The sequence below is a fragment of the Accipiter gentilis genome, chromosome 2 (genome assembly GCF_929443795.1).
Source record: "Accipiter gentilis chromosome 2, bAccGen1.1, whole genome shotgun sequence".
NCBI lineage: Eukaryota > Metazoa > Chordata > Aves > Accipitriformes > Accipitridae > Astur > Astur gentilis.
In genome coordinates, this window is record NC_064881.1 from 18,721,593 (window position 1) to 18,745,877 (window position 24,285).

The 24,285-nt window shown below is 39.0% G+C and overlaps 1 protein-coding gene across 1 annotated transcript; it reads right to left on the bottom strand.

Annotated features, from left to right (window-relative positions):
• Positions 1-6,356: 6,356 nt before the first annotated feature.
• LACTB2 (lactamase beta 2) lies at positions 6,357-19,831 on the bottom strand. The gene is made up of 7 exons (XM_049824297.1): positions 19,554-19,831; positions 18,862-19,025; positions 17,432-17,555; positions 14,970-15,148; positions 10,578-10,726; positions 8,912-8,993; positions 6,357-6,489 (listed from the first exon to the last, which is right to left on the bottom strand). Exons 1-7 carry the CDS (start codon positions 19,673-19,675, stop codon positions 6,446-6,448), a joined length of 864 nt encoding a protein of 287 aa, XP_049680254.1. The 5' UTR covers positions 19,676-19,831; the 3' UTR covers positions 6,357-6,445.
• Positions 19,832-24,285: the final 4,454 nt, after the last annotated feature.

A 24,285-nucleotide genomic window follows, 5' to 3' on the forward strand; every position in this document is an offset into this window, starting at 1 on the left:
GTTAGGCTTACTTCAGCCTCTAATACAGTTAACTGTTGGGATCCCCCCTGTCACACCAGAAATACAGATGGGTTCTGCCCCTTTATAACTTGATGGCATTAGAGTATACTATGCACTGGTGTCTACTAGAGCGTTGTACTCCTGTGGGTCTAACATGCCAGCCCATCAAATCCACACAGTCCAATAGACCCAGTTGTCCCCTTTCCTCCACCTGGCTGGAGGCAGGGCCCCTCTAATCCTGGTTAGAGTGTCCATTACTTGCTTCTTGTAAAATTGACTTAGAAGTCCCTTCAAGAGGATCAGAAGTAAGATCAGCTCTTCTACTCTGTTTGGAAACTGAAGCGGCATTTTTCCTGTAAGAATCCCCTTCTGTGGTGGTTTTTCCTTGCAACTCATGTACCCGTGCACCTAGGACTGAGGCAGGTTTTCCATCCCATTTCCTCATGTCCTCTCTGTGGTCACATAGGTAAAAGCACAGGGCACCTCGTGGTGTGTACCTTCTATATTCTCTCTCTTGGGCAGAAGAACGCTCACTCCTAATAGCTGAGATACTGGTCTGTACAGGGGGGGTGTAGGACACACCCTCTTTGAATTGCTGGAAATCCTGGGGCAGCTTCTCCACAGCCAAAATGCAGGCTTCTAGGGAGGAAGAGAGATTTTCTTTGTATTGCTGGAGTTGGTGAGCCACTTCATCCACTGTCGGTACCTCTTCGTCTTTCCAGGTCAGTATTGTCAGTGGGTTGGCATAGGATGATGGTGTGCTCCATACAAACTTTGGCCACGTGGGTCATATGCATTGGACTTCATCTGGAGCTTTGAGTAATTGTGTGTTGTCCAGGTCATAATAAATCGTCTCTAGCATGGCTAATTCCCTCGGATATTGGATACCTCTCTCCATGGTGGTCCATTGCCTGATTGACATATAGCATCTTCCTTGAAGGGGTACCTTTCCTTCACGCTTGACAGGAGTAGCCTCCAGAGGCTGACAGCTTGTGTCCCTTTTCCAATTGCCTTGTCAATGCCACCTTCCCACCTTCCCTGGAGAGAAATCCCAGCTGCTTGCTTCCCTACCTTCTAATTCCAGGCTTACCAGCCCCATTGCCCCAGCATCGGAGCAGCCAGGTGATAATGGGCTCACCTGGACACGGCTGAAATCTTTTTTGCATAACCTGCAGCTCACTCAGGGATATAGATCGGGTGATTACCTCTGGTTCTGCTTCTTCCTCCTGTTCTTGTGATGACACTGGTTCATCTTCATCCTTCACTAAGTGAACTAAATTTTTTGTATATTTCTTCTTCTTTATAGAGGCAACTGATACTGGTGCAGGTTGGTTCGCTGGTTCAGCTGCAGTCCCTGTCACGGTGGTTGGAGTGGCCGCAGTACCTGTCACCTTGTTTTTAGATCCAGAGACCTTCTCTTCCCCTTGAGGGTACTGAGTGGTGTTGAACAGGGCTTGATAGGCATGGGCCAGGCCCAAGCATGTTGCAGTAATTTGTGTCTCCCTGGAATTGTCGGGGTGACAGCATGCTTTTTCCAAATGTTCTGCCACTTTTTCAGGATTCTGCACTTGTTCAAGGGTGAAGTACCAAAACACTGGAGGTGCCCACCGCCCGAGGCATTTGCCCATACTACTCCCCACGCCCCGCCACTCATAATTATCCAGCCTTGGGGCAGATCTCTGAGTGATCTTCTTAAATAGTTGTTTAACCCTAAACAAGACCTGAACCACATTCAGGAACATGCTAGTTCCTAGCACTAGGACCATGCTGGTTCAACATCCCAAGGGTATTCAAATTTTTCAAAATTCTCAAATGCCACTCTAATTAGGGGAAGAAAGGTGTCTCGCCCATAGATTGGCTCCCCGAGGAGGAAAGGGAAATGGGGTAATTATTAATAGTTTCCCACAGATGGCTCCCAAAGTATAGAGGTGACGACAATGCTGAGTGCAAATGCCGGATTAGTCCCACGACTGATAACTTCACCACACCATAAACCAGTATTACACAATACATCAAAGTCAAAACCTTAATCCACCTCCCACAGATGATAAGCAGCAGCACAGGGACTACATACAGCAAGTGAGGTAATACATACCAGAACTCCAAAAACGAGCGCCACAACTCTAAGCTCATAAATCGACATTGTGACCAGTGACTATTAAACTAATATAATGAATGCTTGTAACAAATTAGTTTTAACACGCTCTGGTCAGATCTGTAGTTATCTCAACCCTTTGTGCCCCACATTGGGCGCCAAAATGGACTGTCATGGTTTAACCCCAGCCAGCAACTAAGCACCACGCAGCCGCTCACTCACTTTCCCCCCTCCCAGTGGGATGGGGGAGAGAATTGGAAGGAAAAAGGTAAAACTTGTTGGTTGAGATAAAGACAGTTTAATAGAACAGAAAGGAAGAAACTAGTAATTATAGTAATAACAGTAATAACACGCCAATACTAATAAAAGGATTGCAATACACAAAACAAGTGATGCACAATGCAATTGCTCACCACTCACCAACCGATGCCCAGTTAGTTCCTGAGCAGTGATTCCCCCCACCAGGCTAACTCCCCCCAGCTTATATTCCAGATATGATGTCCCATGGTATGGAATACCCCGTTGGACAGTTTGGGTGAGGTGCCCTGGCTCTGTCCTGTGCCAACTTCTTGTGCCCCTCCAGCCTTCTTGCTGGCTGGGCATGAGAAGCTGAAAAATCCTTGACTTCGTCTAAACACTACTTAGCAACAACTGAAAACATCAGCGTGTTATCAACATTCTTCTCATGCTGAACCCAAAACATAGCACTATACCAGCTGCTAGAAAGAAAACAAACTCTATCCCAGCTGAAACCAGCGCAATTAATTTATTAAATCGGGAGACAGTAATACTTGGTATCTGGAGATGATCTGGGTTACTTAAAAATACAGAAAAGGCTACAGAAATTTTTGCTTTCACACCTGGAGTTTGGTTTTTTTTTAAATATAAAAGTTTAAAGAGAACAAGCAGTCATATTTCAGTCCCAAGTTGGTTTATATCATAGAAATCTCTTCATCCCCTGGCCACACCAGTATTTTGTAACTGTAAAGTAAGCAGAACGTTATTTCAACAATAACAATTTGAAAGTATATCCCTGATGGCATACTGTATAGTCAGGGATGTCACATACTGCACCCAGAAAGTACATTGGGCTGTGACAAAAATTAGAATCCTTTCTGCAAGGTAGTCTTGCATCTATTTCCCACCTCAGCCTTTAAAAGAAATCGGGTCATCTCATCTCCACAGAACAAACAGGACTCAACTGGGACAAGACATCCTTTCCTCCAGCTATAATCAGCAAGTGCCCTGAGCATCTGGCTCAACGTCCTCTTACAGGGACAGAGCTCCTTGGTTTCCACTTGGTTTTGTGTTTGTCCTGATGATATAGTGCAAACTACTATACTGAAATGGAAAACAAGGCAACCTGTTGCCTCATGGAACAGCTTCCACACCTTCCTTTTATTGGAGTTTTCCCTTCTGCCGCATCATGTTTCTTGGGGCTCTTCAGGCAAAGCAGGGTAAAACACCCGAGACTGCAGCCCTCAGTCTGCTGTTTGCCAATGGGTTGCTGGCCCATGTTTGCCAGGTTTCTTTCCAGATGTCCACATTTTGAAATATTAGGCTTCAAAATGATTGTGTCATTTAGGAAGGAAGTTGCCAACAGTCTGAAATGGGGGAAGCTTCCAGCATCTTCTCACAGAAGCCATGCTGGTGGCCCTCCTGCTACCAAAACCTTGCCACGCAAACCCAATACACCATTTCACATGGCAAGACTGTGGAGGATTTGGTAGGAAGTGTGTTATTGCACCTGCAGCAACAGATGCAAACAGAACAATGCCCTTCCTATTTGGGAGCCTTTCCTGAATTCACTCGTCACCAAACAGGGTTAAAGATATAACCAAGAACAACATTTTAAATGCAGTGTAAGTAGGGAAGTTAGCAAGAAACAGAATAGAACCCCCCCCAAAGGTTATAATTACCATCAAACTTCTTTCCTAGGTCTTAAACCTAATAAATGATGCTGCCTCTTAGGACAGGATCTTCAAATTAGCTGGCAATAAGGCTGGCAACACAATTTGTCCTCAGCTGTTTAAGAAGTTAATGCATAAAATGACATTTGCCATTCTAGCTTGATGAGACAGAAATTGCCCCTTCTCTTGTTTTTATTCTTAACTTTTAATGCATTCTGCACAGATGAATGTATTCAATACAAAGGACGTAAATAGGCTAATCCTCCTTTTTATACATACATGGCATAGAGCTTACATTACCACTCTTTTTAAATAAACACTTCTTCTGACTTATAATCTCATGATCAACAAGGAGTCTTTAGACTTTTGCAACATGTCAGAGCAGATGTAAGTATCCTTTATTGTGTATACATTTTAGTAACAGTACAACCTCTGCTTTTAATATTCCAGAGACACCATACACAATCATTAATCACAAGTCTGGTTAAACTGCAATCTCCCTCATTTTTTTTTAGAATGTCAGGCATCTGCTGCAGCACAGCACGGTGCACAGAATTCTCTGATTTGTATCTTCATGCTTTCTTTGCTGCCTGCAAGTTCCAATGATACCTGAACTGAATTCTAAAGCCATTTCCATGTATTTAAAAATGAAGTGTAGTGAAACAGAAGAAAATGGTTCAGTGACATTTTGCCTGACAGCAGATTTCTTATTTGGCTCAGAAAGGTAATGAGATATCACCTCTTCATATGAGTTTCCTGCTGGCTTATGTTCTCAGACCTCATGACAGAAAACTGTGCCATTTCACTGATCTTTCTATTTTCCTGAAGCAAAATGACATCATTCAGAGCATGTGAATTAAGCTTTTTTAAAAAGAAAACACTGATAATTATCTCTTCATTCCTAACAATGGAAAAGGTAAATATAAATTAATGAAATAGCTACAATAAAACAATAATTATTAATGGCAAAAAGTCCACGTGAAAGCTTCTGAGTAATTATGGAAAGACCTCAAAATGGCACTGCACAGAAAGTTAGAAGTGAGCAAGAGTCATGACGTGGCCAAAAATCAGATAAATGAAGTTCACAAAAAGCATCATTTTATAGAGCAGAAAGTTATTATTTCCACTCTTCAGGTGTCTGGTTACTACTTCAGAATGTGATTTCAGTTTTGGATTGTTGTTCCTTGAAGTACTTTTGTACTGGATTTGGCTCAGCTGATTAGAAGAAATGCCATCAACTTCATAAAATAATGATAATTATTAAGACATGCCTTAAATACTCAAACATATGCATGTTTCACAAATGAAGGCACAGGATTGAATGGTGAAAGGTTTTCAAGGATTTTCAGGGACATATATTTGTCTTTGGTAGTTTTGGTGTATTTTTTTTTTTAAAGGTTGAGCCAGGATTAAGAAGTATATATATATCATAAAACCCTGAATGCAAGTAATGCAAATATTTATACACTATTCTGGAAGTTTAAGCTACACAGAGAACTGAACTTGCAGTTCAATCTTCAAATGTTGTATTTTAATACACTATACAGTATCTTACCACCAAATACAACCTTTAGTTAAAATATTTGTAGTTTAAATGATTTAATAGCAAAACTTGAAGCTTGTTAGTTATAAAGTGATAGACAAACTTAACTTCATGTGGTGTGTAATACGTATCTCAATTTATACAGCTTTTTAATCACATTCTTGCAGAATCCTGTAAGATAAAGAATGCAAGTGTCTGCTCCGACTCTGTGCATTGACACTGATTAGTTAGAATTAATGAATCCTTTGGAAGAATTCCACAGAAATGGTGTTTCCACTACCACTTCCAGAGAAGTCTGGAATTACTTTCAGTGTTTGCTAAATCCTATTGCAGTGAGCAACCACCAAAGATGTGCACAGGCAGCTAAAATAGAAAAGGAATATAAACCCCAGTATTTACATTTGTTAACAAAAATAACTTGGTTTTTAGAATGTACAGCTAACTTACTAGAAAATAACTTTTTAGAAAGCACAAGCAAATGAAAACAGGTTTAGAATAACATCTTTTCAATTTTTTTTACTAGAGATTTTTTTATATGTCTGATTCATTAAGTTTATAATATTGCTTTATAATACTGTAATATTAAGTTTATAAGACCTTGCTATTTGTTTTCTGCCACCGATGATAAAGCTGGGTCTTTTATAGCAGAGGTAACATTCAGTTCTTCACACTCATTCCATTTTATTAACTCAGTACCTATCAGGTCATTTTTAAAATTCCCATAAAGAAGAACATGAAAAACATTAGTTAACCAACTGTGACATTGCTTTAAAATTGTGTTACCACTTTAAAAAAAGGAAGAATTAGGTTTTATTTTACATATTGTCTGAGATCATAATTTTATTTTTTATGCTGTAATGTGCAGATTAAAAATATTCTTGAGCAATGTTGCATAACTTATAAATTGTTTCTCCATCTGAAGTTGGAAGATGCCTCATGTACTGTTAAGAAAAAAAAAAAAGACCAAATTAGTCACAAGCTAACACTTAGATGCTATATATAAACACTAGACTATCTCAAACTTAACCTGTACATGCATATGTATGTCTATACATGTAATTTTTTTATTAAAACTATTGGAACACTTTCCTTCAGGCCAGTGTTGAGTTTTAATGGAAGGTGATAAACATTAACTGTTTCACAATGTAACCTAGCAATATAAAGAATGATTACTAAAAAAGGGTTTAATAATCCTATAGTTAAAGCTCGGAATATTAAAATTTCTAGATATTAAGAAATTTGCGTTAGAGTACTTGTCGCATTTTCTGAAATGTATGAACTTCAGAGAAAAAAAATCTGTGCTGCTGAATTAAGAACAGTCAAATTGTTATTATCTCTTCATCAGCTGTGTTTTAAAAATGTGAAACAATGACGAAGATATTTATATCCAAACAAGGGAGAAAGCTTATATGTGCATACTGTGCCATGCTCCTGTACACAAGACATTATTTTTCTGTTGCAAGTGAGAAAAATCAAAGCTGTAAAGGCAGTATCACACCTAATTGAAGTTATGAAACTTATGTACCACCATAAACTGCAATCCCTAGAATGAAGTGGTGAATTAATGACTGCAGCAGACAGCATATGGCCACAATTTGCATTGAGTAACTCTCTTGTAAGGTTGTAATATGCCTGTCACATTCATTATCGATACTGACAACACGTTTCTTTGGAAAAATACTTTGTGAAAATTAAACAGGGAGTGTTATGACTGCAACTCAAGTCTTCCATAATGAGAACAAAACTTGAAATACTGCAACTCAGACTATGTGGAAAGGACATCAATCATATCAAAACCAAATGAACAAGTACCATGAGTACTCCAGCACTTGTATGCTACATGCTCAGAACTAACAGAATCAATTTTATTTAACAGATGTCCTTAATTTGAACTGAAAAACGGACAAAGGTCACACGATGTTAAGTGTTTATCATAGATCTGGATCTAAGCTTGCACTTAAAAATTTAGCAACTGTTTCCACACTGCAGAGATCAGCACAGAAAAACCCCAAGTGTTGTGATGAGGTTGCTTTCTTCTCCGTGAGCACAAATTGAAGATTAAAAACCAAACCAAACCAAAAAACTTTAAGGGGCACTTCTTGTGCTTTGTGGACATGTAAGATGCACACAGAGAGTCTTTTGTAGGTAAGACTGCAAGTCTACCTTTTGAAGAGAAAGTTAATTTATCCACTACTTCATCTAAACAGAAAATGTTGTTGCTTGAGTTACTTTGGCATTCAAGGGAAGGGACAAATAGTCAACAGCATCTGTAGACCCCAGAGGAATCTTGTGGAGCCAAACTGGAGAAATGTGTAGATCAATAATATATGTTAATAACCAAGAACTGAGATCACATTTAAAAGCTGGTGCAGTAAGCATCACACTGGTAAGCTTCCATGGCATTCTGCAAAATATATGCTTAAAGACATCATTTTCTGAACTTCAGTAATGACTGTATTCATGTGACTCTTGTCTATTTTCTTTGAATAAAAAGCAGGTCATTATTATTACAAAAATTAAGTCTTAATTGTTCAAACAATTAGCACCTAGCAGCTGATTTACCATTAAATAAACAAAGGTCTAAGTTGGAAAACATACACTTATTTCATGTTGTTATTCAGGTGGGTAAATGCTGAAAACTTGAAACAGTTGTAAATATTTGTGTAATTTTTACTTGTAAGTAGACAGTCCTGGGTGCAGTTACATAATGTACAGAAAGTATTTTCTTTAGCTGCTGGCTGAATAACATTTCCACATGCAGTTACAGAAATAGAATACCTCACCTTGATCACTAAAAGTAAAGGCACAACGTAAAAACAGTAAACTAAATACAGTTGCTCTACGTAAGTATTGTACTAATCAGATATTGTAAAAACGTACACTGAGTGATTTTAACCATCTCTAGAACACATACATACAACAATGTGCATTTACGAAAGGCAGAAATGTAAAGTGTAATCCCATAAAATGCTATGTACATGCATATTTAGGTATGAATTTCAGAAAATACACAAAGGTATAAACACTAGCATGAGGAATGTATTCCATGGTATGTTTTAAATAAAAATTTAAAGGTATATGCATTGCAGTAATGTGTGGTTTAAGCATGTCACAAATACTTATAAAATATTTTCTAGAAGTTTGGAAATACTGTATAACCATAGGCTTTTTGTATATAATTCTGCTTCAAATTGTCCAAAGGACAGCTACTGCAACTAACTGCAGGTTTTGGGGGTTTTTTGTTTGGTTGGTTGGTTGGGGGTTTTTTTCCCAGGAAATAATGCATTAAAATATAATGAGAAACAGTACATAGAAAATCAAAATGAAAATGACCCTCCTTCTACCCCTCTATCCACAACTTACACACTTTGCCTTCTTTTTCCAACTTCTTCAAGTGGACTAGGAGGTTATTTTCTGCTGCTCGAAGTAAATTTTCAGGGATATCCTAAAGGAAACACAAATACGCATTTTGTATTTGTTTAAATATCTCCCAATTATTTTCAATATACAGAACTCATGGTTATTAACATAGATTTTCCTCTTCTGAATGGCTCTGTTGAACATTGTTAGTTATATAATAACAACAAACTGAAATGAGTAAATTAATTTTACACCAGTTAAACTAGTAGCCTAATAACACGTTTTTGTTTACGTTGCTTATTTTTTGCATTATCCATTTGTATTACACAAACTTTGGCCAACACCAAGACGACTGTGCTTTTCTAAGCTTGGTCTGCACTGGGTTGTCAGTGTAGCTGAGCATTTTTAAAGACAAATTTGAAGATGCATTTCTCCACAGATACCTATCACTTCTATTCCATGACAATATTTGCATAGGTTTAAATATCTTTTAACAATCAGTATCTGTAAATGAGTAAACAATTTAAAAATACAGCAGCTTCAGGAGGACGAAATGTCTCTTAAAATTTTCCAATGCTCATTAGGTAAAAACCAATAGCATTTCTCAAAATCCCCCTCTCCAGGTCTATCATCCTAAAAGTAAAGCCTTCCTTTTGAAAATGAAAAAGTTCTTCTCCCAATAACAAGTCTGGCAGAAAAATTCACTAGAAAACTAGCTCAATAAATTGTGAATCTTTAAAAAGCTTTGAAAGATTACTTTTTTTTTTTTCATAATATGAAAGCTTTAATAGTACTAAAAAATTCTTATCATATAGTGACAGGACAAGTGCTTTGTGATTTACACAAACATGTGAATGGCTGTATACTTAGAAACTGTAATTGTTCAGGCAGGAAAACTGCAGGAGCTAAACAGCCACAGGTAATGGTACATCAGCATTGCAAAATGTTCAATGTGACGTAGCCATTCTTTTGGAAACTGGAGATCAGCACAACCGTGAAAAATGAGTTGTGAAGCTGTTACAGACCTGTTCAAAAACCACAGCCACTGGCAACTTTGACATCTTCCTCTGAAGCAAATGCTGCATCTCTTTTATCTCTACTTGCTAGGAGGGGTAACCCTCATACCACATGTACAAATTACCAAGGTTACATGAAGAACGATGAAGTAGCGAAAAAGTACACTTACGCCTGTCCAATAACACACGCAAGCTACCCAACTTCTGAGCACAGTATCCACTTCTGTGGAACTGCAGTTCACCTGCACCCTCCTGCAGACTTATAAATCAGGAACTAGAAGTTTTAACCCATCTTTCAGGAGATTCCAAACACACTTTGACAAATCAACAATTAACAGTCATCTCATACTTTTCACTTGGAACCAAGCACTACAACTTTATTTTTGCTTAGCCCTATGAAACTGTGCTTAGGACCATCTAGATAGTGAAATAAAGTTTGTAAGAATCACCTGGGCCCCACTCCAATGAAGTGCTTAAACAATACAATTTAAATGCACAGTCATATATGAATTCTGAACAAGCAGATTTTTTTTTTTCTCTTTTAAAAAGCCACCATGGTCTTCACTCAAATTCTTAAAACTGTTACATACAATTTTATGAACATAACCTCAATTTTCTTTAGTTTGATCTAAAAACTTTTAATCAACAATTACCTTGTATACTAGCTTTACAAGCTCCGAGGATGTATATGATTTTCCAGCATTCATCTGGAAAACATTTAGAATTTGCTGTTCACGTGCAATTCGGTGAGAAATGTAGCCTTGGATTCTAGTATTTGCATCACGTACTACTGGGCCATGACCTAAATCAAAACACATGTATCAGAGCACTGTTACTTAAATTTGAAATTAAGTTTGCTGTTGAATAATTGAATCATTCTTATATAAACTCTGGTAGACTTAAAAGTCATAAGAAAGGAGTAGCACCTGTATGTACCACCCTGTCAGAGTATCCTTGATGTTAAATTGTAGGATGCTCTTTGCATGTTTTTTGGTTGGTTGCAGGTTTTTTTGGTTTGGGTTGGGGTTCTTCTTGCGCACGGAAAGGCCAAAATTAAGTTTGCATGTCTGCATCACAGTCTGCAATTAAAAAGCATTAAGATGGAAAGGAAGAATTAAGATCTGAGACGTCTGAATGGGGAAAGGGAATACTTCAGATGGAATAAGGAAAGCAAGGGAAGACTACTTTAGGCCATTAAAAAATGGAAAAGAGTTCACTGCTGAACGGATTTTAGAGATGAGATTCAGATTATTACCTCTATCTGCCTGTCTCACTCTCCCCAAAGGATATTGACACCCATGATTTAAACCGATACTGGTCTTTGAACAGTAGTAGCTGAGGCAAAGGACACATGTACTACTGTCCTGTTGTGGGGCTATCTAGCAAACACGGGTGAGGGAAGTAGTATCTTCAGTTGTGACAGACATACTGTACTATATTCCCTTAAGAACATGCTTTCATAAATATGATCAAAAAATTAGCAGAAGACAAATCAGCAAGCCAACTGGAATGTGTCAGGGCAGGAATAAGCAATGCACAAGGAAGGTTATATGTAGATCATTTTATGTCTGGCTGGTTAATAAACAAAACGTTTTTTTTCTGGACTTAGTGTGGCAGATCAGAAATGTTCAACTTACTGAAAGGTCTTTGAATCAAATCAGAAAAAGGCTTAATTGGTAAAGCACTAATTGTAGAAAAATCAAATGCTGCCTCATGATACACTAAAATGACAGAAGAAATGAAAATATTTTTCAGACATGAGAGTTACATGCATAGAAATTAAACTTAATATTTTACCTACAGAGAAATTTACTTGCATGAATATTTGTCACATGCTTTTCATAGCAAGGTTTCCTGTCTCTTTGCCTGTATACCTCACCTGAAATAGCTGCAGCAACTTCCAGCTCTGCCAGTCTAAACTCCAAGTAATTTATAAAATGAGTAGAACAGAAACTACTTTAAAAAAGCCTAGCTTTCTTTTAGAAGTTATGGAGTATAATCCAAATCAGACAGTTTCTTTTGAGGTTCTCTGACTATTTAAAAAAAAAAAAATCATCATATTCTTGACTTGTGCTTTTGGGTTAACTGACTAAATGGGTTTTTAGTTTTAAGGCTTTTTAAATTAGAGCTTATTTTGCCTGAGGACAGGCAACTTATAGAAAAAGAGCAACTGATTTTTCATGATTTGAATATCTGTGCAATAAAAAAGTGTCAAAAGAATCTATCCTTCAGCAAGTCAAAATATTTATGCATATCTCAACTTACACACTCACTTCAGCAGATTTGAAATTACTAAATATAGATTGAAGCTTGCCTTGTGTAAAGACAGTATTATAAATAAAAGATATGTAACATGTAAATATGAAACCATACTGTCATATACACATATATTTAATGATTTCAAATATATTTAATCTGACGCTATTGGTCCTTACAAAATAAATTACAAATATAACAGTATCTCTAGTAAATATGTTTCCACTTGTAAAAACAAAAGTTTAAAATTAGAAAAAACACATTAAGATACACAGAGCAGAGACTGTAATGTTAACCACCCATTCTCTTGCATTATCTAATGACAAAAGTCACACTAAAGTATTCAAAATTAAGGCCCACACATGGAATCACAAGGCAGTCTTAAAACCTGTCTGTGCTCTTCCAAGTGATTTAATTGATTTAGACTACAAGACCAATGTCAGTACCTGGAGTGGAACCCACATTTTGCAAAGTTAAAGGCATTTCATATCTATTACATCATCTGATCCATAGCCATTGTGTAGGCATATACATACATTAAAATGATGTCAGAAACCTTGGGACTAAATCCAGATGCGGACCTTTCCCATCCATAATTTTTCAGGGACAGCAACACACTTAACTTCACCAATAAATAAATTAGTATCTGCATAAATGTAAAGTGTTTCTGAGCACGTGAAATAGATCTTTCAAACCATGACCCTCTTTCCAGTAATTTAGACTTTGTATCAGACAGCTTCATATTATTGCAGACCTCTGTACAGCCCAGATGATCAGAAACAGTTTTGATTCTCGTAACACCCTGTGAAGTAATATAGATTTTCCTACTTTACAGTAAATTAAAGCACAAAGGATAAAATTGAAGAAAATAATTGGCTCATGAAATCTTGCAGACAGTACCATTTTTTTCTGTATTATCAAGGATCATTGTTTATTATTACAGGATGGGGAGCCCTCTGCTGACGAAAATGCCCTTTTCTGGTCCCAAGGATTCTCATCAACTATCGGCTGCAAATAGATTGTCATGAGTATTGTGCCTGAAATAATTTCCACATTAAATTAAAAAAGAAATGTGGAAGGGGAAGAATTAGCAAAATTCAGCTACTCACACCTAGCCAGCAGTCAGCTTGTTACAAAAATTCTTGCTCCCTATCTAATTTTGAGGCTGCAATGTGAGTGCTAAAGCATGGATGGGGAACAGAGAAACAGTTCAAGAATTATGAAGACCTAAAACTGCAATAAAGTCAAAGTACTGAGCTTATATAATTTATTGGTAAAGCAAACTACCTTCTGCTATAGTTACCATTTTACTGTAGTACACACCAATAGTATAAATGATTGTTCTGATTGGGCAATAGTTGTCTTTGACACAGTTGCACATACATTTTGTGATGCATGGGTAAAAAAAGAAAGTTGGTTCCAAACCATCTCAATACATAGCTACTCATCTGGCTTCCTAATTGCAAGTACAGCATGAACATACTTAGAATGGAGTAGCAAACAGTTACAGATAAATGGCACAAATATTCAACCTTGGTGAATATGTAATCTAGATAAATAATGATTAAGGAGAGAGTGAAATACAACAGATAAAATTAATAAACCTGATAGAATTTGGAATATATGGGGTTTTGGAAGGCAGAAATTCAATCAGAGGAACACACTGTGTTTTGTAGTTATGTAAGCAAGAAAGTAGAACAGTTGATTGATCAATAGACTGAGATTCTGGAAGCTAAAATATTCTTAGTTTTACCAGTAGTTAAGTCAATAACTATGAGCAAGTCACTATTTCTGTCTATATCAGCCTCCACATCCATGGAATATCTATAATGATATTTGCTTACACAGCATTTTAATGCTTACATCTTAAAGCACTTAAAGAACACCTACTTCAAAAGAAGCATATTTTAAGAATGAACACAAAAGAGATTTGGTAATGCAGGCTAAACATAGATGGTTAATGGAGGAAGACAACTGAGAATGCAGACACTGTTGCTCAGATTGACAAGTTGAAGAAGATGAAACAGAAAAAGTCAGAAAAAATCCTGAGATGTAGCTCTGAAAAAGCAAATGAGCTTAAACCTTAGTTACATAACTAATTCTTAAAATCCAGTTGTATCAAATAGACACACGGTTTATATGAAAAGTAAATGCATTCCCAAGGTTTGGGAGAGGTAGAGGAAAAAAATTAAAGCAAAGTCATAGACTGAATGACTCGGCAACTTTCAGAACATGATGTTGGCCCCTTGGCTTTTGTTCAAATTTAAGCTAAGTCATTAACTAAGACAACCATTTGACAGTTCTGCAGCTTCCCAAGATGAATTTGTGATTAATCTGTGCTGCAAAGGACAGATACCTCTCTCAAAAAACATCACTAGGTTACTCACACTGGCAGTGTATGTGGGGCTGCAAAGGACCAAAAGAACAACTATTATTTTTTCTTCCAGGGTAACATTAAGGTGCATGGATAGAGTAATACAAGAAAACCAAATTTGCTTATGATTCCAACAGTGAAAGATTCTGGCTTCTGTAGGCTTTGGGCACAGAAGCATAAGATTCACCCTCAGATGGAGAAATCTCAAGAAGGAAAGGTATCACTGAAAAATTTTCAAGTCTTGCAAACCACCATGCTATAAAGTCATCTTAGCTTAGCAGTGGACATATATTAAGTAACAAACTTGAACTGTTACATTAGTAATGGTGTTTGATTGTATTAAGAGTTCTCAAATTCTTAGAGATATTTTAAAATTATATAGTAAAACAGAACAGTTAAAAATAGAACCACTTACCTGGATATATTAAATCTAGTTTCATTTGTAACAACCTTTTCAGAGTTTTCATATAATCATACAGGTCTTCAATTACTGTTGTTCCTTCCCCTAAAATACAGTCACCAGAAAACACAGCATTTTCTTCTTCTAGATGTAAAGCCATATGATCATCAGTGTGTCCAGGTGTATATAAAACTCTGTTTAAAGAATAACAACAAAAAAGCGGAAGTTTTTCATACAGCATATAAGCTTCATTTTCAGAAGCTAGGAACAAAGATCGATAAAAATCACTTAGAAAGTAGCTCACAAGAACCAGAAAAAAATAGACAAAAAAGGCTGAAACCTTGATGTAAACAGGGTATCACTTTGTCTAATACCAGTTGATTTTCTTATACCATGTAGAGAACACAGATCATCATCTCTAACATGCTTTTACTTAGATGACACATCATAATAGAAGTGCATTAAGGGAGCTGGCTAGTCAGGTAGAACTTGTGTTATAGAGGGCTTTACTCTGAAGCTTTAAAAAAGAAAAATTGACATGTTATTTCCAGAGTGAAATGCGTGAAGTTCTTGACATACACCTTGCATTAGCAAAAAAGGGTAAGGATGATGTTGCCAATTCTTTTGGAAATTATAAGCTTCTGGACCCAACCCAGATAAAGTTCTGTCTCCTGAAATTTATTTTTCCCTGAAAGCCCCATGACACAGTGGAGTGGAGCTGTCAAATACAACAGGGATTCATGGTCTTTTAGCTCTTCTATATGCAGGACATTAAACATCTGAATGGTAAGGATTTAGCACCCCACAGCTTGAATGAGTATTGCATTAGAATCCAGCAAAGGGTGAATGGACAGTTGATATGTCTATAGTAACCTGAGATGCTAAGGAGCTGCACTGCAGTGTCATTTCACTACAGTTTTTGAAAGGCAGAAGGTCTCATGCTGAGGCTGATTCAAACAAAGTAACAAAACTCAGACCAGCATCACTGCTGAAATTCATCAGAATCTTCTTATTAATGGCAGATGCATCAAAGCAGTGATCATGAACTGGCAGAGCTGGTGCCAATCACCGTGTACAGGCCAATGTACCACACCCAGCCATGTCACTGCAGGGCTGGGAGGCCAGAAGCACAGCACCATCTGATGCAATGACTTCCCCCTCTTACTGAATACTGAGTTCAGCAGAAAGCAGGTCAGCCATCGTCCTGTGGAGGCAACACAAAAAACAAGTTGATGGGTTGCATCTTGCCTTTGTAGGAAGTGGTATCCTCCAGTTCTTGATGAAACTTCACCAGAAAGCTTAACCACTAACATGGAAAAACAAAGGAAAAAGAACCCACTACCTGGCACACCTTGAAAACGTGAAGGTTGCTAACTAAAATTTAACATGCAGATACTGCTATTTTGGAACCAGTGGTGGATCTAAGAGTATCCTTTAAGTGCTTACTGAATTAACCAGGTGAGAATACCTGCTTTTAACCAAGCATAAAGTTTGGCTGCATTACCCCAAACTTCAAGATGTGCCACCCCTATCTTACTTGGATTCAAATTTAACAAGTTGTTTTCCATCTCTAAATTGCTTTTGTCCAAACATGGGCTACTTAGGGTAGTGACAGGTCTTTAATATTCAATATAATAGTCTCCCTGTTTTCGGTTTTTTTTTGTTTGGTTGTTTTTTTTTTTTTTTTTTTTTTTTTTTTTCACTAACAAAATAAAATGCTTTTGGTCAAATACATTCTTTGTTTTTACATTTTTTCTTCCAATCAGCCATCTGGCACATTCTACAAGTGGGATATAATTCACATTGAAGCTGAGGAGAACAAGCAGAATTTGTCCTTAGAAGAGTAATGCTTTGTTAACGAATGAACTCTGGAAACAGAATGGTCAGATCTTTTTAGTGTGTGCGTGTTTGTTTGAGGCAGGGTGGCTTTCTGCTTCAGACTCATTCAAGCTAGCAAGATAGGCAATATGCCCTCTGGGAAGAAAACCCCCAAATTGGCATCCTACAAGAACCTGACAGGTTAAAGATTTAAAATTTAACATTTTAAGTATTAAATGTTTTAGTGTCTCCTTGGGAAATATTTTTAAAGTAAAAAGAAAGGCATGCTAAATAATCCATCCAGACTACCATAAACTTCCCCCAAAGTGTCACTTTTAATAGTAATTACTTAGATAAGAGTAATGAGAAAGAATGTCAAATCCTATTTGGTTTCCCAGAGGAAATATTTTCCCAGGGAAATATTCTTAATTTCTCTGCTGAGGCCGAAAACCAAAGGCTAATTCCTGATAATCCTCATTCATAAAACAATTTCTTCATATAAACGTAACCTGCTGGATCATGATAGCAAGTCTTACATGCGTAAGTGTTGAAAAGATTAGATGTATGGATTGCCAATCATTAGAAGTTAGGGTACATATATGTGCCAGAATTCTGAAGAAAAAAAGTGATTCAGCAAACTTGCAGAAATTGGTCTTTACCTGAGTGTGGCTCCTTCTGTCTGTATCACATCTCCCTCTTTAAGATAAAAATATTCATGTCCTCCTTCTATTGTTTCTTCACAATGAGGGACACGAGGAAGCTTACAGATGCGATATTCAGAGTCTATTTAAAGAAAGCAAGAAAATGATGTTTTGAATTTGTCACTAACAAAGCTAATTCCACAGAAAGGCTACTTTTTGAACAAGTACTATTAATTATTACACAGTATGAATACAAAACTAGGCACAAGAAATTCTGTACAGTAACTTTATGTTTATAAAGCAACTTTATTCCAGAGCCACAAACACTGAATAGTGAAAGCCACTGAACCTGAATACCGTACTCTGTACCAGCAGTAGTTTTGAAGACAAAAAAAGTACAAGTGAATTAATAACATCAGCAATTATTACATTTTACAAATGTTCCTTCTTGACTCATCAAGAGCCAAAACCCCCAAGTTTCTACAACACCACTAAGATTTTTGCGCTCAAGTTCTGCATGATGATTCACAGAAGCACCATTCGACATTTGCCTAACACTGGATGGAAGCTTTTTACCTGCAACTTCCCTCAGCACCTATCATTCTAAACCGTGCATGAACTGTGAATGCCTGGGCTGAACAGCTATGGATAGCAACCCAGAAAGATATTTATATCCCTTGCTAGTCTTTACAGCCATGCTCATGGGTTGACAAGACCAAAACCCTCACAGACACCAATGTTGTTTTCAGTAGTGCCCAGGCTTCTTTGCATATAAGCACCTGGCAACTTTACAAAATTTGATAAAGCCTGTGACAAAGTTTGTAATGAAGTCCAACAACACTCAGAACATTACCCATACTGCTTATTCTCTTCCCAGATACTAAAGCAGAAATGTCCCTTACTGTTTATCAACATGAAATACACATTTTTAGATCAGAATTTACCTGCAGACTGCCCTACCCTCTTTCCCCTCATGATATGAGGCCTATGAATTTGTCACCAATTACTAATGGTCTGTGTAAGGAATCTCAAAGTTATGCATCTTTCTTTTTCAGAGATTAAATTATTTATTGTTTTTACACAAGTGAAAATAATGGTCAATTTGTCATTACTGTCAATGTAGAAAGGAATAAGTTTCAAGTTTTTCTCAAATCTCTTAATATCATGTAAACTGCTGATGGTAATCCAGGTTCTTATTAATCACACATAAGAAAAAATGACTATGAAGATATGCACAGGTATTGAAGAAAAACTATAGTCTACAACTACAATATCAAGATTATTCGTTGCTCTCATTCTATGCACTGTAACAGTATCATGAAATTACATGTAGTTTATATGGAGGTTCCAAAAGAATAATCCAGCTGATTTGCACAGAAGCACTCTGTAAAAGTTTTTTCTTGCCACATATGTAACATTTTCAACAATATCTGAAATCTCTGGCCTACCATTAGGGATGTTTTTGCAGATATCAGGTATTCCACCACTATGATCATAATGCCAGTGAGTCACTAAAATGTCTTGAATTGAGATGCTGAACTCTGACAGTGCCTGCTTTAAACAGCCAATATATTCAGGAGTAGCTGGCTCCCCAGTGTCAATAAGGACTCTTCTACACATGGACGAAACAAACAAACAAACAAACAACAGTAAGAGAATTTAGAGTGCTCATGTGACAGTTAAAGAGCGCTAAAGAAAGAGCCCAACATTGCACAGGAATGTGGCAATAATGGACGCCATCTCTTTCCCTCCGTGATACTCCACCGCCGAGGCACAACAATTTACAAAGAAGGATAAATAATAAATTTAGCGCACACATTTTCAACTCCCGGACACGTCGCAGGCACCAGCGTTTAGCCCGGCCGGGGAGCCGCGAGGCCTGAGGCGAGGCCCCCACCCGCTTCCCTCACGGAATGCCGCGCCCCAGCCGATCAGTCGCCCGGCCGAGGCACACGCCCCTCCTGACCAAGCCGCCTCCGAGCGCCGGTCCCGAAAACCTAATGCTGTATTTTATTTTATTCCGCCCCCCCCCCCCCCCTTTTTTTTATGCAACTAAGGGACTTCGGAACAGCCCGGTGTCCGCCCCTCGAGCCGGAGGCAGCGCCCAGGCCCCTTCCCCCGCCCCGAGCAGGGTCGTTACCTGGGCCCGGTGCCCACCAGGTAGGTGTTGGTGCCCTGCAGCGTCATGGGCCCCGGGTTGCAGCCCAGTACCCGCACCACCCGCGACGAGAGCCGCTCGATGCGCGGCAGTAGCGACGCCATCGCTGCAGCGGGACCCCGCAAACTCCCGGCTCCGCTCCTCTCGCACCACCGCCGCCACCGACGGGCGACGGCGGAAGCCACTACTCCCCCTGCTCCGCCTCCCGGCGCCGGCCGCGGGGCTTTCCGCCCGGTTGTGAGGCGAACCGGCTGCGGGGCGGGCCGGCTGCCGCCCTCAGTGAGGCGGCTCCTCCCGGCCCACGGCCACGGTTTTCGCTTAAAGGAACACGGCGGGTTTTCGCTTAAAACTCGGCCTCTACGAACAAACGCTGCGGTAATTCAGTGGAATAAAGGCGGTGTTGTCCTTCGACGGATCGGTGCCTCGCTGCTGCCCAGTGAGAGGCAGGTCCTGCTCTGCTGGCTTCTTCCTAAAGCCGGGAGGAATTTGTTGTAGCTACAGCTGCATCTTCTGCCTATTCTGAGAACATGCCCACTTACAGCGTATGTAAGAGCCATATATGCTTCTGTATGGCATATAGGAGCTATCTAGGATTTGGCATTTTTAAGAAAATTGGGGAGCTACTGGAGAGTGTCCAGTGAAGGGCCACTAAAATGAAGGGACTGAAGCATCTCTTCTGTGAGCAGAGGCGGAGTGAGCTGGGCCTGCTCGGCCTGCAGAGGAGAAGGCTCAGGGGGTCTTATCAATGTATTTAAATACCTGAAGGGTGGGTGCAAAGAGGACAGAGCCAGGCTGTTTCCAGTGGTGCCCAGTGCCAGGACCAGAGGCAATGGGCACAAACTGAAACACAGGAGGTTCCCTCTGAATGTCAGAAAACACTTTTTCACTGTGAGGGTGACCGAGCACTGGCCCAGGTTGCCCAGGGAGGCTGTGAGTCTCCATCCTTGGAGATACTCAAAAGCCATCTGGACACGGTCCCAGGCAGCCTGCTCTAGGTGGCCCTGCTTGAGCAGGGGGGTTGGACCAGATGACCTCCGGAGGTCCCTTCCTACCTCAACCACTCTGTGATTGTGTGAAATTTTGCCACTGTCATCCGAGTAGTAATACCATGTTTGCCAACAGCATTCATTCTAGAGCCTGCAAGGTGCTGAAACTCACCTGTTTGGCTTTGCAGTGTCCCCTCTGAAATGCTTGGTTAATTGCCTTTCAACTGGCATTGTTAGAGAAATTAGAGCAGACTTGTTCTTTCGTTAAAGTACCTGTAAGGGAAGAATAAAGATAACTTAACCTGAAATTAAAGGAAGTAATATTACTGTGGACAACTTTACCAATATTAGAATGTCAAATATTATCTGATTGTTTTATACCTATATAAAATCCTATATATTACCTGTAACAATAAATGTAAATTTATAGGTTGATCATAGCAATACAAAGCACAAAAAAGTGTTTGGTGGTAGCATATTTTTTGCATAAATGTTTTTTCATTATGTGAAAATAGGGTTGCAATCCTTATATGTGATCTGAGGCCTTTTCTACGATTTGCATCGGCAAACAGAACAGTTTCCCACTGTCTTCTGAAGGGGGAGAAATCCCCAAACATGATCTTGATATGCAAACTTCCAAAAGACTTGTTATATACAAACAACTTGGAGTTGTTTGTGGAACTGAAAAACAAAACTTCGTGGCTTCAACAGAACTTTGTAACTTCACGAAACTTCAAAGTTTAAATTTTTTGGTTTGCTGAAACACTAATGTGGCCAAGTAATACATGCAATACATGCCAGGAGATAAGCTATTAAAGGCTTTGACATACTAACAAAGGTCTGCATCTTGCCATGCATGACAAACTGGTGTTCCCCACTCTAACACTACGTCTCTTTCCTCCTTTCCCCATTGCTGGTTCTCAGTTTGCCACAGATCCACCTGATGCGTTTGGCTTCCTGGGCAGCGTGAGGCAGAGGACCGCACGAGGCAGGGAGGCAGCTCTGAGGTAGGCCCTGCTACCTGCCTATCCAAGCCGCACTTGCTAGTGTTGGCACACAACTCCAGATTTGCAGCTGGCCTCCAAGGTCAGAGAACAAATGGTGCCTTTCAGCTGCCTGGTCAGACAGCAGTGCTGCATCTTCACTGTGCAGGGACCAACAGCATGCTTGCCTCCAGGCTGCTTCATCAGTGCTCATTTAGGTACGGTTAGTACACTTAAAGTGCTAGCTAACACTTCAGCTACACAAACACACAAACAGTATACGTTACCTTGTAGTCACCCATTCAGCCAAACAGTTTGCTTTGTGGTGCACAAGAGGCTTGCTGGCAGTACATTGGTGCAGGCCTATATTATGCAGCAATTAAAAAAATCTACTCCTGGGCATGGAATTCAATTGCAGCTGTTAATTGCCAGGCATCACAAAAGCCACAGACAGAAACTGCCACAGTACAGATACTGGCCATCCCTATATTTAGGCCTTCAAGCCGATTTCTTTGATTTATCTCCCAAGTCAAAACTTTACTCATTTGAGATAGAAACCCTTTACATTTATTTTTTATTTTCAAGCTTATCAAAGCATGAACTACAGACAACAGAAAGGATGTTTCAGGTCAAATGAAAGAAGCCTTTTTGTGTGCAGGTGTGCTGCTGAAGTAAGCAAGACACCCCTATACACAATATTCCAGTCTCTTCCTATGTCATTTTCCTGTATACTGTTTTATAAGAAACTGTGACTAGACCTGAACTTACCTAATCATGAGGTACCCTATTATGCTGATTTTATAGCACACCTGCATTCATATTTGGTGGTATGTTCAACCCATTTTCAGTCCTTCGATAAAGTTTAGTTGCTGTGTCGTTAAAAGAAGGTACTAACTAAGCAAAGGCAAGTTGTGTATTATTTCAGTGGTTTCCTATTTCTAAGAAAATTCTGAAAAGTTAGAGAAGATTTCTGAAATGATTTACCTGAAACTTTACATGTCATTGATAACTCAGAAGTAGCAAGGTGCCAGTTATTTTTAACATCACAAGACTTTTTTTTTTCTAAATTAAGAATTGTTTGGGGAACTGTAGACTTGTTCCCCGGGGAATACTTATTACTACTGTTACTGTCCTGTAGTAAAAGAATACATTTTCTGTTAGGCAGGAGTTGCGAATCTGTTTCGTCTGTAGGTGGCAGAAGTGGGTGACTTTGGAGAACGAAGTGCAGGTTCTTATATCTTCATTTCCTGCACAAGCCCATCGGTTTTAAAAGTCTAGTGTTTCTCTTATAATAGAGGTTAATAGGCACGTAGTGAACGTCTTGCTATTACACTATCTAATGTGGTACAAGCAAATATGAGTGTATAGCCTCGAGTTCTTTTGGTTCACTGACTGTTTTATGTTATTAAGACAAAATTTTGAGGGGAAAAATATTCTGAAGCAGGGAATGTTAGACTACCAGTAAAAAAAAAAAAAAAAAAAAGAAAAGCTGTGTTTCAATAAACCTAAAGTGAGATTGCTTGTGATATACAATGTGATCTTTGATGGAGGATTAATTTTCTACAACTATGAGATACATATAATGCAGTTTGGTATTTCTGAAAATCCCACAAGGTCACTGTTTTCATTTTTAGTACTCAGGAAACCTTTGAGCACTGGCACTTGGCTTTCTTCCCCATTTTCAGCATAAATGTTGAGTGTAAATGCCTCTCCACTGTGACAGTATAATAGCCTAACAGATCTAAGCACAAGCATGTAATTCTGTGATAATTCGACAGAATCAACTGCACAGTACACAGAAAATCTCTTGAGATATTTATCTTCATAGACATTGGTACATGAAAGTCTTGTTGAAAGGATTTTTGGTTGGTAGGCTTTTGTGTTATTTTAATACAATTCTAGCTGCTATTTATAAAACATATTTTAAGTAAGATATGCATATATGTCTTGGTACTTGCAGAATTTATCTTTCAGCTTCATTATGTTTTTATGCTTGTTACCTGGTACAGAGATAAGTAAAGAGACCTTAAACCATAAAGAAGTGAAGCAGATATTGCTGAGGGAACATAGGCCACAAGATTCCTACATTAAGAGGCAGCATTGTGTAGAAAATGTAGAAAGCCAGATCAGCTGATTCGTAGAAGGTGATTAGGGGAGATGATGAAAGGACTGGAGCATCTCTTCTATGAGGAAAGGCTGAGAGAGCTGAGACTGTTCGGCCTGCAGAAGAGAAGGCTCAGGGGGTCTTATCAATGTATTTAAATACCTGAAGGGAGGATGCAAAGAGGACAAAACCAGGCTGTTTCCAGTGGTGCCCAGTGCCAGGACCAGAGGCAATGGGCGCAAACTGAAACACAGGAGGTTCCCTCTGAATGTCAGAAAACACTTTTTCACTGTGAGGGTGACCGAGCACTGGCCCAGGTTGCCCAGGGAGGCTGTGGAGTCTCCGTCCTTGGAGATACTCAAAGTCATCTGGACACGGTCCCAGGCAGCCTGCTCTAGGTGGCCCTGCTTGAGCAGGGGGTTTGGACCAGATGACCTCCAGAGGTTCCTTCCAACCTCAGCTGTTCTGTGACTGTGAGATTCTCCTAAAAATCTGTATGTTAATGCTGCTCAGAGCATAAATACTCTATGCGAGTTCAACGTTTGGGTTCACTGGATGGGTGACCAGGGGTTCTGGTGTAGCAGGGTGCCAAGTAGCAGTGGTGGTAGAAAACTGCTGACAGCTTGGACAAGTATATTGGA

What these genes read in the sequence shown, in the direction of transcription:
- LACTB2 (XM_049824297.1), bottom strand. Translation starts at nt 19,675, where the DNA reads ATGGCGTCGCTACTGCCGCGCATCGAGCGGCTCTCGTCGCGGGTGGTG. An exon ending in CTGGTGGGCACCGGGCCCAG is followed by an intron (nt 19,026 to 19,553) that starts GTAACGACCCTG and finishes GTCCATGTGTAG; the next exon opens with AAGAGTCCTTATTGACACTG. An exon ending in TTGTAAAGCTAGTATACAAG is followed by an intron (nt 8,994 to 10,577) that starts GTAATTGTTGAT and finishes TGTTTCCTTTAG; the next exon opens with GATATCCCTGAAAATTTACT.